The 14614-nt window shown below is 44.6% G+C and overlaps 1 protein-coding gene and 1 long non-coding RNA gene across 5 annotated transcripts in view; one reads left to right on the top strand and one right to left on the bottom strand.

The window, feature by feature from the left end:
* The window catches only part of YAP1 (Yes1 associated transcriptional regulator), a 95794-nt gene extending 84252 nt beyond the window's left edge, over positions 1-11542 (bottom strand). For 2 of the 4 annotated variants that reach the window (XM_078390100.1, XM_078390099.1), the window contains exons 1-3: positions 11016-11251; positions 10744-10969; positions 3817-4058 (exon numbers count right to left, since the gene is read on the bottom strand). In XM_078390100.1, coding sequence (XP_078246226.1) covers positions 3817-4058; positions 10744-10969; positions 11016-11107 — 560 coding nt within the window. In that variant the 5' untranslated portion in view covers positions 11108-11251. Of the gene's footprint in view, positions 1-3816; positions 4059-10743 lie in introns of all 4 variants that reach the window. The other 2 variants (XM_078390101.1, XM_072993628.2) reach the window with 2 other exon arrangements.
* Positions 11543-11898: 356 nt separating this feature from the next.
* LOC140705590 (uncharacterized) lies at positions 11899-13279 on the top strand. The gene is made up of 2 exons (XR_012084977.2): positions 11899-12448; positions 12753-13279. It is a non-coding gene; the product is annotated as an uncharacterized LOC140705590 (long non-coding RNA).
* The last annotated feature ends 1335 nt before the right edge of the window (positions 13280-14614 follow it).

Raw genomic sequence — 14614 nt, forward strand, 5'->3', positions numbered from 1 at the left:
AATGGCTTTCCCTTATGAACAGTGCCTGTTCCAAGTACACTTAACATAGCACAAAATAGCTGGCTATACCAGCCCTTCCTGGTCTCAGGATGCAAGGAATTGCTTGATTTATCCCGCGTCCCTTGGCTGGGGGCAGGATGCATGGGCCATACTGTGGCTCCTCCCTTGCCCTGTTCTCTGCTGCCTTTTGGGTACTTCTGCTGATGGAGCAATGTGGTTTCAGGATGTCAGCTACTTTGGTGTTTGTTCCAGTTACTTATCATGTTATGGTCCAGTTACTTTTTCCAGTTACCTATGATGGTAAGATTTTTTTATCCACAACAATCTACTTTAATGGAGCTTTTAGGGTTACACATGCTTAAAGTCCCACCAAATCCTATATTTTACAGATACAGAATGCTGATGGGGAACTGCTTGTGGGCCAGGGGTTTCCCACCATGTCAACAATAATTTTCTGCTTCTCTCTCTTGTTGTATTTAAACACCTTAAACATCCTGCATGGAACCAAACTGTGTTTACAGGCCAGAGAGGTATTGCACTGAGCTGATTCCTGAGTAGACATGTTCAAAACTGAGCTTGATAAACTCCACATTGAAGATTTGGTGAAAAAATATCCAAATTAATCCAATCCTACCCCATTTTGATTTGGTCTCACTTTCTCAGTTTCTGGATTTGCCTAATTCTCTGCGGACCACAGCAAACTATGGCAACTCCTTAAAGAAATGGGAGTACCCGATCACCTTATCTACCTCCTGAGAAATCTATATGTGGGACAGGAAGCAACAGCTAGAACTGGATATGGAATAACTGATTGGTTCAAAATTGGGGAAGGATTATGACCAGGCTGTATATTGTCTCCCGGCTTATTTAACTTATATGCAGAATACATCATGTGAAAGGCTGGACTGGATGAATCCCAAGCCGGAATTAAGATTGCAGGAAGAAATAGCAGTAACCTCAGATATGCAGGCAATACCACTCTGATGGCAGAAAGTGAAGAGGAATTCAAGAACCTCGTAATGAGGATGAAAGAGGCGAGCACAAAAAATGGTCTGAAGCTCAACATCAAAAAAACTAAGATCATGGCCACTGGTCCCATCACCTCCTGGCAAATAGAATGGGAAGATATGGAGGTAGTGACAGATATTACTTTCCTGAGCTCCATGATCTCTGCAGATGGTGACAGCAGCCACGAAATTAAAAGATGACTGCTTCTTGGGAGGAAAGCAATGACAAACCTAGATCAGTGGTTCTTAACGTGGGCGATAATGCCCCCCAGGGGGCAATTTCATTTTTCAGGGGGGCAGTAAAACGAAAAGGGGCGGCATGGGGGCGCTGGAGCAGAAGGGGGGCGGTAGGGGGGCGCTGGAGCAAGCCAAACCTGTGAAGATGGCTGCAGCCTTTTTACAGTGTGCATGAATATAGATTTTCCTCCAATCTTAATTTAGTTTCAGAGTTTTCGTCTTGAAATTTTTAGTTCCTGCATTGCAGTTTGTTTTTATGCTCTTTTTATATTTCTTTTTGGGTCTTAAAATTCACTTGCAACTAAATCATTAAATGTTCCTTTTTTGGGGCATTTCATTTTCTTGGAATTGAATTTTGTTTTCAGGGGTCATTGGATTTAAGTGTCATAAATAAATAAACAAACAAACAAACAAACAAACAAACAAATAAGATATCAGTGCGGGGAGGGGGGCGATAATAACTTCCTCAATGGCTCAAGGGGGCGTTTCTTTCAAAAAGGTTAAGAACCACTGACCTAGATAGCATCTTAAAAAGCAGAGACATCACCTTGCCGACAAAGGTCCGCATAGTCAAAGCTATGGTTTTTCCAGTAGCGATGTATGGAAGTGAGAGCTGGACCATAAAGAAGGCTGACCGCCGAAGAATTGATGCTTTTGAATTGTGGTGCTGGAGGGAACTCTTGAGAGTCCCCTGGATTGCAAAGAGAACAAACCTATCCATTTTGGAGGAAATCAACCCTGAGTGCTCACTGGAAGGACAGATCCTGAAGCTGAGGCTCCAATACTTTGGCCATCTCATGAGAAGACTCCCTGGAAAAAAACCCTAATGTTGGGAAAATGTGAAGGCAAGACGAGATGGTTGGACAGTGTCACCGAAGCTACCAACATGAGTTTGACCAAACTCCAGGCGGCAGTGAAAGACAGGAGGGCCTGGCGTGCTCTGGTCCATGGGGTCATGAAGAGTTGGACACAAGTTAACAACTAAATAAGAACAACAACAAATAGTCTTCACCTTTCAAAATGCTAGAATGTAGTCCTTCACAGCCGTCTGAAATTGGATAATCTGGACTAAATATTTTTTCTTCTTCTTGATACAGCAGTATCTACAATAAGCCTGCAATCAAATTACTTCAAAATGAGGGGCAGCCAAATGTATAGTCTTCTGCTGCAAAATGCATGGACTCCGGTGGCAGCTTAAAGATTAACATTTTTTTTGACATACATTTTTGTGGTCTACAAACCACTTTTTCAGATGTATTATAACAGCCTTAAAAGGCAGACATCCATACACAAGAAGGGGTTATGAAATGACATTGCTGTATCTTACACATTCTTGTTCGCATCTATAGCATCATAGCTTACACAAAAAAGTTCCTCTGTCCCAAGGTTTCAGAAAGCAGTTTAAAATATGGTCTCAAAAAAGCTTTCTGAGAATCAGAAACAAAGAAATAAGTACCTGGCCACTAATGCATAACTCCCCACTGCCCAGCTTTTCTACTCTCAAAGGTGTCTCAATATATGAAATTGTCTTTCATGGAGGAAGACACTTTGTTGTTTGTAGTTTAGTCGTTAAGTTGTGTCCGACTCTTTGTGACCCCATAGACCAGAGCATGCCAGACCCTCCTGTCTTCCATTGCCTCCCGGAGTTGTGTCAAATTCATGTTGGTCACTTCGGTGACACTGTCCAACCATCCCATCCTCTGTCGTCCCCTTCTCCTCTTGCCCTCACACTTTCCCAACATCAGGGTCTTTTCCAGGGAGTCTTCTCTTCTCATGAGATGGCCAAAGTATTGGAGCCTCAGCTTCACGATCTGTCCTTCCAGAGATCACTCAGGGTTGATTAGTAGTGACTTTTCAAGTTAACTAGTGGTGACTTTTCAAGATCTTAAGGAAAAGCTTTTCCTAACTATGGTCTTTCAAATTGATTTTGACTAGGATATTGCTTGAGTGCTTCTAAAGCAGTGGTTCCAAAACATGCATGTTTTCTATGATTGTGTGTGTGGATGCAAATGTGCTTGCGAGAGTGACAGCAAGATATTCTAAAGAAAAACATTTGTACCAGTTTAAAAGAATTCTGTGACAGATATTACTAAAATGCAATATTCCTCAATAAAAACTATTTGAGATAATTTTTAATTTGAAAAATGTTCTACTAAAAAGAGAGTTGGACAATGGGAAAAGTAACGGGGAGACATGAGGATTTTTTATTTAAAAAATCAGAAAGCACTCATGATGGCAAGAAGTTTGTGAACTACTGCTCTAAAACATGTGCTCAATGCTAAGCTATGGTCCTACCACATACAGTATTATCAACAGTCTTCTAACACTACAGGTATGTTCATATGTTAAATGCAATTATTTCAGAAAATGTGCAATTTCAGTATACAATTGCTCACAAGCCAACCCTGTCACTGCAATCATTTTCAACAATGATCCCCAAACAATGTCAAGGGCATACAAATAGTTTTACACAAACAGGTTAAGCAAGCAAATAAAACAATTAATTCTGCTGAAAAAAAAATGAAAACGCTCAAAGATCTGCCACCACCCCTCTTTTGTGATTTTTACTTACTTCAGAAAATATCTCTGGCCAGAAGGTGTCTTTGCCATCTCCCAACCAGGTGGTAGGGGCACATCATCAGGGATTTCAAAAGATGACTGGCGGAGATGCTGAGAAGGTGCAGCCCCAGGAACTACACTGGAAGGAGTAAGCGTTCCTGGAGAAATGGTTCCCAACTGCAGTGAGGCTGGAGAGGAGTGGGCGCGGACATGTTGAGGAGTCAGGGCTCCAGCTGTCCCTGCATCTGTGCTGGCCTGCAGAAAATTAAGCAGTTCCTTTAGTCTGAGATACAGCCAGATCATCACTGACAGCAATCTGTTTTTTAAAAGCATGTGTTTTCCACTTGAAATGTTTAACAACATGATCATGTACTCTCAAGGCAAATGAAAATGTAAGACAATACTGCTCCTTGCACTAGTGAAGTGCCAAAGTTCATGCTGAAGTGGATATGAGACACATGTCCCATTAGCAAAGTAAGAATTTAATTAATGTTATTCTAAATACAGAAGTCTGTGATTAAATGCTGGAATCAATGTTCCCTCTAATTTTCAGCCCCACTGGGCAAGACTCTGCTCCTCGCATGCTTGACTTCGCCCTGCACACGTGATTCTCCCCCTCCACATGGGGTTCTGTCAAACCCAGAACCAAAGGGGCTGAAAATTATTGTTGGTGTGTAAAAGAGGAAGGCTGTGTGGAGGGGAGCAGAGTTGCAGGCATGCACCTTGGCTGGAATTGAATTGGACTTATCTTTTTTTTAAAAAAAATGCTTTGAAACAAAACTTCTACTGAATGCATAGAGGTGCATGGGGTAGGGGGGCAAACTGTTTTAGTTTTCAGGTTGCACCTATTTCTTTCTAATACCAAATACCATACCTGGCTCTGGCTCTACCTCCCCCTACTGTTTCCCCTTCCTTTGTCACCCATCTTTATCAAGAGCATCAAGAGACAGCTGTGAAAGCTATTTAAATAGTATTACAAAACAGGACAAATGCGGTCCACATTGCAAACAGTAACACATGTCTGGTTTTGGTAAAATGTGTTCCAGATGACAAAAGATTTGAGCGGGGAGGGAAGAAGGGAAGGCATGATCTAAAGCAGGACAGGGCAAACTGGGTTTTTCTCCAGGCTAACTTTCCTCCTGTTACTGTATCTCTGGAGATAAAATATACAAAAGCCGCCATTTAGAACATGGCTGGTGATGAGATCCCAAACCCTACTTTCCAACACAATTACTTTCAGCTGTAAATTGCAGAGGACTGATGTCTTGAAAAATCACCAGTCTCTTTCAAAAGCAAGATTTATAAACACAGTGGAGTATTCCCCTTTCCACACCACCTTCCAATGGACAACCTGAAGGGAAACGCTGTAAAATCCCCACAAAAAGTCTTTCTCACTGTAAAACTGAAAAGGAGGAAAGAACCAGCTCTAGTAGTGGACCATATCCAATGGTTTCCATCCATGAAAAAAAGCTGTCCTTTCACTTACGGAAGTGTCCAATTTAGCAGAGGGCTCTGTTAAAAGATAAGACAGGGAAGGTCTTTTGCATTTCTTTTTTGGCTGATCACCCGTCTCCCCTGCAGGATCCTGTACCACTTTTTACAATGATCTAAAGCAGGGGTGCCCAACCTTTCACCTTCCCTGGGCCACATTAGAAGATGAAAATTTGGTTTGGGCCGCACATACATTTGGTTTGGGCCACATGGGGGGGGGCAGCCCTAGCCTTCCTCCACAACCCCGCTCCAAGCGCGCTTACCGGCAGCTGCGATCTTAGACAGCGGAGGCTGCCAGCTTCAACTCCGGCGGCTTTATGGAGCTGGGAGGGGGTCCGCCTATTGACGGGGATGGCGCAATGCAGTCACGCAGCCCCCCTGTCCCCTCCCTCACCCTCCTTCCTTCCTTCCCTCTCTCCCCCTCTACTGTTGTGACATGCCCCGGCCACATTCTGGCCACAAGCGCCGGTAGTGTAACTTGAAACTTTGGAATTTCTTTAAAAATAAAAAATTGCACTGGGCCGCATTACGAGCTGACCTGGGCCGTATGCCCGGAGGTTGGACAAGCAAGATCTAAAGTGGTCCCCCAACACTCTGGAGCAAACTGGAAGTGCTACACAGGGGACTGGCACAGACGACATTCCATCCCCTTCAAAGGTTCTTCTGTGAACAGAAGGGCACAACTAGATTCAACTAATTAAAGAAGTGAGCAAATCATTCCTTGTTCAGTTAATATAGTCCAGATTATGCTAAATATATCCACAGTTGTAAATACCCATCATGGAGGAAGCACACTCTTACTATTAGCAATCAACTCAGGCTGATGCTTTGCAAAAAAAAAAGCCAGTTCTTTTAAGCCAGTAATGACCTATACAGGCATATGGAAACAGACATACTGGAATTCATTCCAGGAGTTGGGGTTAAAAAATCTGAATGCCACATCCCTGTTCCAATCAAAAATGATAGGCCTTCAGTTTAACCCTTACCCAATGACTGGCAAAGAATCTGCAGACAATGTAAGTAACCTTCCAGCAGCATTAATAGCTAACATTCTGTTGAGAGTGGGCAGAAGGCAACCTCTACCCATAGCATTCTGTGATTTCTGGCTTACTTTTGTACAACCTAGAGATTGCCTCCTTTCTGCAATGAGGCTTTTGTAAGGGTTAGGATGTTCCTTGCGGAACATCCAAAAAAGGCCCACAGTTAGACCACATTTCACTGCATGCACAAAACAGGGCAACAGAATTCTGGACAAAAAGTTTCAACACACCAGTGTCTGTATCTTTGATATGTCTATAAAGCTTTAAATCCCATACCAAGCCAATAGATATAACTGGTTGGGAATGTGTTAAGACCATAGGAACCACTTAGGCAAGTATTTTAGCCTTCTTCAAGCAGTACAAATTGATCCTTGTAGTTTTAAACTGCTTCTGTGTAAAGTTATATATAACTATATAACTGTCAGCAAAATTCAAGATATTAGACCTACATGGAAGTATATGATAAGCCTGTATTGCATTAAAAGGCAACAAAGCAATAGTCTTTGTTAGCATCTTTACAACTTCTAGACTAAGCCTTTTCATTTTTATATCTTTCAAGTGAGCTAATGCTTGGACTGAGTGCTTGTGCACCAAGGTTCAAGTACAGTAGACTCTTTTAAAGCCACAAATGAAGGCAAAGTCCTCTTACAGATGCTTAATACTGGGAAAGCTGACATAACCCTTCTGTTACAGCAACTCCATTAGCTGCCACTCCACTTCTGGGCAGAATTCAAAGTGATGGCTATAACCTATAAAGCCCCAAACAACTTGGGCCCAAGCTGTCTTAAGGACTGCATCTCTCTTTATGACCTGCTGAAGTGTTAACATCAGGAGAGGCTTTCCTCTCAGTCCCACCCCCTTCACAGGTGTGTTTGATGGGGACACAGGAGAGGACCCAGACTGTGGAACCCCCTCCCACAGAAGGCTAGGCTGACCCCATCTTTAATGTTCTTCCTCAAGCAAGTGGCCAAACTTTCCCTTAGTGACTGGCTGCCAAGTGGGGTTGTAAAAATAGATTGTAGTACCATACTGTTTTGCATGTATTTTGGTGTCCCTTATGCTTTTTGGCATTGTACTCATTGATCCTTTTAGTATTGTATACTCACTGCTATTAACTTAAATGCTGCCTTTTAACTGCTGTAATCTGCCTTGGGTCTTTTTTAAAGAGAAAGGTGGGTTAAAATATTTTAAATAAATTGGTCACATAGATAACAGAAGTGGTTACAAAGTTGCCACTTACTTCTCTTATTTGCACAGATAACATGACAACACTTTAGACTGAAGGAATCGTTTACAAGATTCTCTTCCGTTATGAGTGACCTATGAGTGACCGAGTGTGTGGGTTCCAGAAAGACCAGTACCTCAGGCCTAAAAAGGAGATGGAGACTTGCAAGGGAAGATGGGATGGTGAGCCTAATACAAACCTGCAAAGAGTTGCAAGAGATAAAAGTTTCTATATCAGCAAGAAACTGCATGTGTGGGCAGAAGTTCTAAATTTGGACTCATTTGTCCAGACAAGAAAGGGGAAGCAGGCTGGCTGGAATCAGGTCTGTGGTAAAGGAAGCAAACCCTTGAACAAATCAACCACAAGCAATTCTGGGGTCAAGGACCTTTTGTTCTTTTAAGTAATTAATTTTCCCTTCCTCCAACAAAACACCAGAACTGTTGTTGTGTGGCAGGTAAAGCACTAGTGTGGTGAGAACAGACCTTGGATGATACAGGGCCTTATCTAGAAAGCATTCAGGTTCCCACAGATCCAACTCCTCTCTCCTGCCTTCCACAAATTTGGGAGGAGAGAAAGAAGATGAAGTGCCAAGAAAACATTGTGCTATTGGGCAGAGAAGAGATTATACTCCTCCCATTCAACATCTGTGCAGACAGATTAAAGAGAAATAAGGAAAAGTAGGAGTAAAGCTTCCTGTTAAAGGCTTTTAATTGAAATAGTATCAGCTGCGGGTCCTGATGGCAATTTTTAAAGCATATATTTTAATTGTTTTGTCTTTTTATTGTATTTTAAATGTTGTAAGCCGCTCAGAGACCTTTGGGTAGTGTGAGCGGCATATAAATTAAATAATAAATAAATAAATAAATAAATAAATAAGCATCTTTCATTAAAGCTGAGAAAAACCGAAAGAATGAAATAACCTCTCTGTGCCTGGATAGTTATTTCCCTCTTTAAGAAGGAGGGAAGAAAGTCCAAACTCTACCATACTCAAGCGGGTTGGTGTGGGGAACTCAATAAGAAGCATAGTGGTGGTCGAGAAAAGAAAGCCAGTTTTAATGGTCCTATCCAGAGATTTATGAAGAGGACATATTAGAGGAAAGGTGAACTTCCTCATAACAAAACCCTCAAAACGCTAGGCCATCTTGTCATGTATGCCATCTTGAGTTCTTCAGAGTTTAATAAACAATAAGAAAAATGAATATCCATAATAAGCTACAGACATCTGGAATTTCCCCTTCCTGGAAAATCTGGAGCTAGAATACAGTACTTACAAAATGAAACAGAAAAGATTGCACTTTCACAAATCTACTGCAAATAGAACTTCATGTGTCTAAGTGAAAGCTGGGCATAATCATCCTCCTGGAAGTCAGACCTTCTGACCTGGAAATGTTTCCAGTCAAGTTGAGGATTACTCCAGCAATCACAAGCCCAAGCATCTACAAAGCTACTGCAGAAGTGCCTATTATGCCTCATGGACATAAGCAGTAGCTTCCCACTGTGCAGATATAGCAAAACAGAGGCAAGTATCATGTAGGTGTGACTGTATACCTCCAATTCCACCCACACTCCAATGCAAAAGGGAAAAGTGGTGCCCAAAGGTTGATTTCAGCCATGGGGCAGGGGTTGAAATCCACAACTGCATTTAATTGAAAGAAAGCCTAACTACCATTGCCCATCATTGTTTGCTCATCAGCCTTGCTTTTCTTCCCCCCCCCGCCTTCTCCACCCTCAACTGTTCCCACCATGTCAAACACTTTGAGTGCAAACCTGTCCACTGGGTACCACTTACCCATCAAAACCTGACATTTGTTCTATTAAGAAACAAGAACAGCTGGAAATATAGGGAGGTAAAGATGACAACAATAACAACTGTGGTGATTCTACGGTGGCAAACAGGCTGCCCAACTAAGGAATCAACTGCATATTTCATTAACTTTTGATTTATCCCAAAAAAAACCCTGAGATCCACCTGGGCAAAGTGCGGCCCGAGGGCCACATACGGCCCGCAAGCCTCTCCAGTCCGGCCCGTGGACAGTTTTGAACATCAAAACCATTTATAGCTTTTTGTCTAAAGTTGAACAGTTGCTTATCTTTAACATAATGAAAAAAACCTCTTTAGTATTTGTGAAGATTAACAAGTTTAAAATAAAAACAATCATAACATCACTGTTTCATTTTATTTTTAAGTAAAGTTGGTTCGGCCCCCAAACACAGTTCAGATTTTTCATGTGCCCCCCCCCCTATAGAAATCAATTGCCCACCCCTGACTTAAAGGCTCCATGCTGGGCCTTCTTTCAGAGGGCAGGGGAAGAGGAGCCCTCAGAGGCCTGCAACCCCATAAACAACTCACCTGGGCAGAAAGTCAGACTTAGACTTACCAGAAGCCATACCTAGGGTTGTATGGGGGGGGGGGAGAGAATCCTCCCTTCAACAAACCATTTAAAAAATAATACTAAGCAGAGCATACTTCAAATATGTACAGTGGTGCCTCGCTAGACAGTTACCCTGCATGACAGTTTTTTCGCTAGACATTGACTTTTTGCGATCGCTATAGTGATTCACAAAGTGATTCCTATGGGGGAATTTCGCTGGACAATATTTGGTCCCTGCTTCACAAACCGATTTTCGCTAGATGACGATTTTGACAGCTCCCTCCGCGCTCGCAAAACGGGTGTTTTCGGGACCTAAGCTTTGCAAGACAGCATTGTGGTTCCCAAAGCGGCTTTCCTATGGCCGATCTGATCTTCGCTAGACAACGATGATTCTTCCCCATTGGAACGCATTAAACAGGTTTCAATGCATTGCAATGGGGAAATGCTTTTTGCTAGAAGATGATTTCGCTAAACAGTGATTTCAGTGGAACGGACTGTCTAGCCAGGCACCACTGTATATGGATAAGCATGGCTATTCTTTCTACCCAGATCCCATAGAAAGTAGCCCGTTCGAGGTGTCTCTCGGTAAAATGCTTCATTTTCTTATACACCGCCTTTCCGCACAACTGGCAAAAGGCGGTCAACTGAACCTCATGTTAAAGGGACGGGGGGGGGAGGGAAGAAGGCCGCCCTGAGCGCCGCCTTCCTGCGGGTCCGTCCCCCTCCCCGCGGATTTCACCGGGGGGCGCCCCCTAGAGGCGTCCCGCCGCCTGCTCGCCCGCCCTCCCTGCCCCCCTCCCTCCGCTCCTCACCTGGCGGGAGTGGGCCTTGGGCTCCGGCGGCTTAAAGAAGGAGTCGGGCAGCTTTCGGAGCCTCATGGGCAGCGTGTGAGGGACGTTGGCGCCCTTGGGGTTCATGACGGCGTTGAAGAGGGCCTCCAAGTCGGTCTCCGAGTCGCCCCTGACGTGGACGATTTGGTGGCCGGCCGGGGGAGGCCCGGAGACCGCGGCCCCCCCCTCCGCCACCGCCACCGCCGGGCTGGGGCTGAGGGGGCGGCTGAGGCGGCGGCGCCTGTTGCTGCTGCTGAGGGGGCTGCCCCGAAGGCTGCTGGGCCGCCGGCGTGGGCTGAGCCGCCGCCGGCGGAGACTGCTGTTGGGGCTGCCCGACGCCGTCCATGGCTGGCTGGCTCGCCCGCCCTGCCCCGCTTCAGCGGCCGCTTCTCTTAAGCCACCACCCGGGCTTCGCCGCCCCGCATGCCCCGCTCCAGACGGCCGCGGGCTGGTGAGGGTGCGGAGGAGGGGGCGCCACTCGTTTCCTCGCTCGGTCTGGGCTCCGGCGGATCTCGTCGCTCTCCTTCCCAAGGAATCCGGATCGCGAGGGGAGGCTTTCAATCGGTCGACGTTTGTATGGAGAGAGAGCGAGAGAGAATAAAAAAATCTCGGCACCTCCAAACTCCCTGGCGCAAAAACACTCCCAAACAAAAGTTCTGAGAGGCGCCCGCCCGAGCCAACTCCGCCCAGCGCGAGCCCGCCCGCACCGAATCCGACGGGACTTAATTCAGTCCAGCCGGGACTAAGATCCTCCTGGTTGGCGGTGGTGGTGGTGTTTTTTTTTTTTAATTAATCGCCTCGTCCCCGGCCGTACTGAATTTCGCGAGGGAGAAGGAAAACTTTTTCCCCCTCAACGTGCGCTTCCGAGCCGGCTTTCTCCCCCTTCCCCAAGACTCTTCCCTGTTTTGCTTCCTAACGAGACCCACCGAAGGCTTCTTCGCCGCCGCCTTCAGTGCTATCCGACGGGCTCCTTTCCTAAAGTGGCTGGACCCGCCCGTGCAGCCACTTTTCGGCGTTGTTGTATTCAGCAACCATGTTTTTTATTGTTCTACTCTTCTCTTCCCCCCCCCCCAATACTCCCACCAAAAAAAGTTTTCCAACCCTCCCACAGAGAGGAGGAGGAGGAGGAGGGGAAATGGGGGACTATTTTTCCCTCCGTCACCCGCACCAAGCAAAAGGGGGGGGGGGGAGGAGAAGGGGAAACGAGCCTTTTAACCCCCCCCCCCCGCCAGGCTTCAAAGCTTTTCGTGGGGACGAAGGGAAAAGGAGGGAGAGACACCCCGCTCTGGCCACTGCTAGGATTTGTTCCCCCTCAGAGATCCCTGCAAATGGCGTAGCAGGATTTCTCCAGATCGGCCCCCTTCCCAGAGAAATTGCTCAACTCCTTCAGCCGCCCGCCCCGGAAGAGGCCCAGGGTGAAAGCCTCTCACAGGTCTACTTGGAAGTAAGCCCCTTTGCGGTCAACGGCCCTCACTCCCGAGTAAAAACAATGAAGTCTCGTGGCGCCGAGAAGGCAAGAGTTCAATAGGCAAAAAAAAAAAAATTTTTTTTGGTGAGCTGCGATCCTTTCTTTCCGTACACCTGAGTTCGTTACCCCTTAGAAACTTTCAGATGAGTAATAATTTCCAGGGAGGTAGTTGGACTCGTTTGCTGCTGCCCAGACAACAACATCTTGTGACACACTAAGGTAATAATTGCTGTTTGTCCATTTTACCTCTTAATCCCCTCTCAGGCCGTTGAGTACCTCTCCTACTTAGCGCCATGCAGGGGTGCAAATCAGCTGCCAACGGTGGCAAAACTTTTCAGTCTTTTAAGGTGTCTGATAAGCATGAGCAGGATGGCCCTGAAATGGGCGTTACAGAGGAAACCCCTTAATTTCCTGTCCCTACAGACACCTATCTTGTTTAACTTGCTCTCGGTGCCTCTGTATTCACCCTGTTTCCCTGAAAATAAGATCTAACCTCAAAATAAGCCCTAGTATGATTTTTCAGAAGGAAATTTCTGAAGGAAATCAACCCTGAGTGCTCATTGGAAGGACAGATCCTGAAGCTGAGGTTCCAAACTTTTGGCCATCTCATTTTAAGAGAAGACTCCCTGGAAAAGACCCTGATGTTGGGAAGTGTGAGGGCAAGAGGGGAAGGGGACGACAGAGGATGAGATGGATGGACAGTGTCATCAAAGGGACCAACATGACTCTGACCAAACTCCGGGAGGCAGTAGAAGACAGGAGGGCCTGGCATGCTCTGGTCCATGGGGTCATGCAACTTGACTAAACAACAACAAGCAGGTGTAGAAATATTGGAAACACTGTAAGGAGTTAGTAACGCAACTGGTGCTACGTTGTTACTGTGTTTCCCCGAAAATAAGACTGATTTTTCAGGATGCTCATAAGTCCTAAGCCCCTGTTAAGTGTAACCCCGCCCTCCACTATTGTGCAGCAACCAGAAGATGATATGACTGTATTTGAATAAATGTAGATTGTTGTACTTGAAAAAAATAAAACATCCCCTGAAAATAAGCCCTAATGCATTTTGTCGTGTTTTGTTTTGGAGCAAAAATTAATATAAGACCCTGTCTTATTTTCAGGGAAACACAGTACTTTTCAATGGGCTGTGGAAATTGCCTTGTTGATTTTAAAATTACCGTGGCAGAAGCCTCAGCGAAACAGGGAAAGCTGCTATGATTGTTTTTACAGCCATGTTCGGGCACATAAAGATCAGCTATTGACAAATGTAGCCTGCTACAACTATCATGGGAAAAAATGGAAAGAATAACATGCAACTGCTTCTCTTGGATGCACATCTTAACATGGTGAGGGGAGTTAAGTGTGTCAAGAAAGGTGAGACAAGTGTCTTTGGGAGGCTGACCTTCATTACTAGTCTGGACTTCTAGGAAGGTTGCTCAAGGCAGAATTGTTAAAGCTAAGTCATCAGACTCATAAGATGCATTCCTCTTGTTGAGGAACATCAGTTGCATCAGCAGAAGAAAATGAACAGTTCCAATGGTGATAGGGCAGAGAAACTCTTCAAGGGCAGCTATTTAGAAGGTAATGCTGACAGAGGAAATGGCAATTACAATGTTTGTTCTATGCAGAATAAGGCAATATTAAATCAATGCTGAAACAGTTCAAAAATGAAACAAGATAGTGCTGGAAGAAGAGACTCCCATTCAGCTAGTGAAAAGAGTAAAGGACAACTATGAATAGCACTGACACTACTGAAGGATCTACTATATTAAAGGTGAAAGGATGTTTAGTGGCTGACATGCACACAGGTGAAAGGAAAGCCTTGTGCTGTACAACACGTACAGTAAACTGGAAACCATAAAACAGGAAATGGAACATTTACACATTGCAGTACTTGCTGTGAACAAACCAAAATGGGCAGAAATAGGACATTTTTGGTCAGACAGTTGCAAAGCACTTTATTCTGGATATGGCAAAATAAGAAGAAACGGTGGCTCTAATAATGAAGCAAGGTGCCGCATAGGCAATTAGAGGCTATAAGGCAAGGTATGACTGAACTTAGAAAACTTGTCTACTTAAACACCATCCAAGGCTATGCTTCCACTACAGTTGTTAAAACTAAATGGAAAGCTTTTATATAAGTATCCAGAAGAAAACTGATCACACACCAAAGCAAGAGATGCCCATAACGATAGGGAGCTGATACACAAAAATAGGAAACAAATGACAACCAAATATTCTTGGAGAATATTGTTGGACTTCTATCTTGATCTGAATTCTATAGTATTTTTAAATATTTTCTTTAGCTAGGGATAATTGCTATCTTCCTGTGCTAATTATTTGACTTTTGAATAAATATGCTTAGGATTATGCTATAAGAATAATAAG

This window comes from Pogona vitticeps, chromosome 3 (assembly GCF_051106095.1).
Source record: "Pogona vitticeps strain Pit_001003342236 chromosome 3, PviZW2.1, whole genome shotgun sequence".
NCBI lineage: Eukaryota > Metazoa > Chordata > Lepidosauria > Squamata > Agamidae > Pogona > Pogona vitticeps.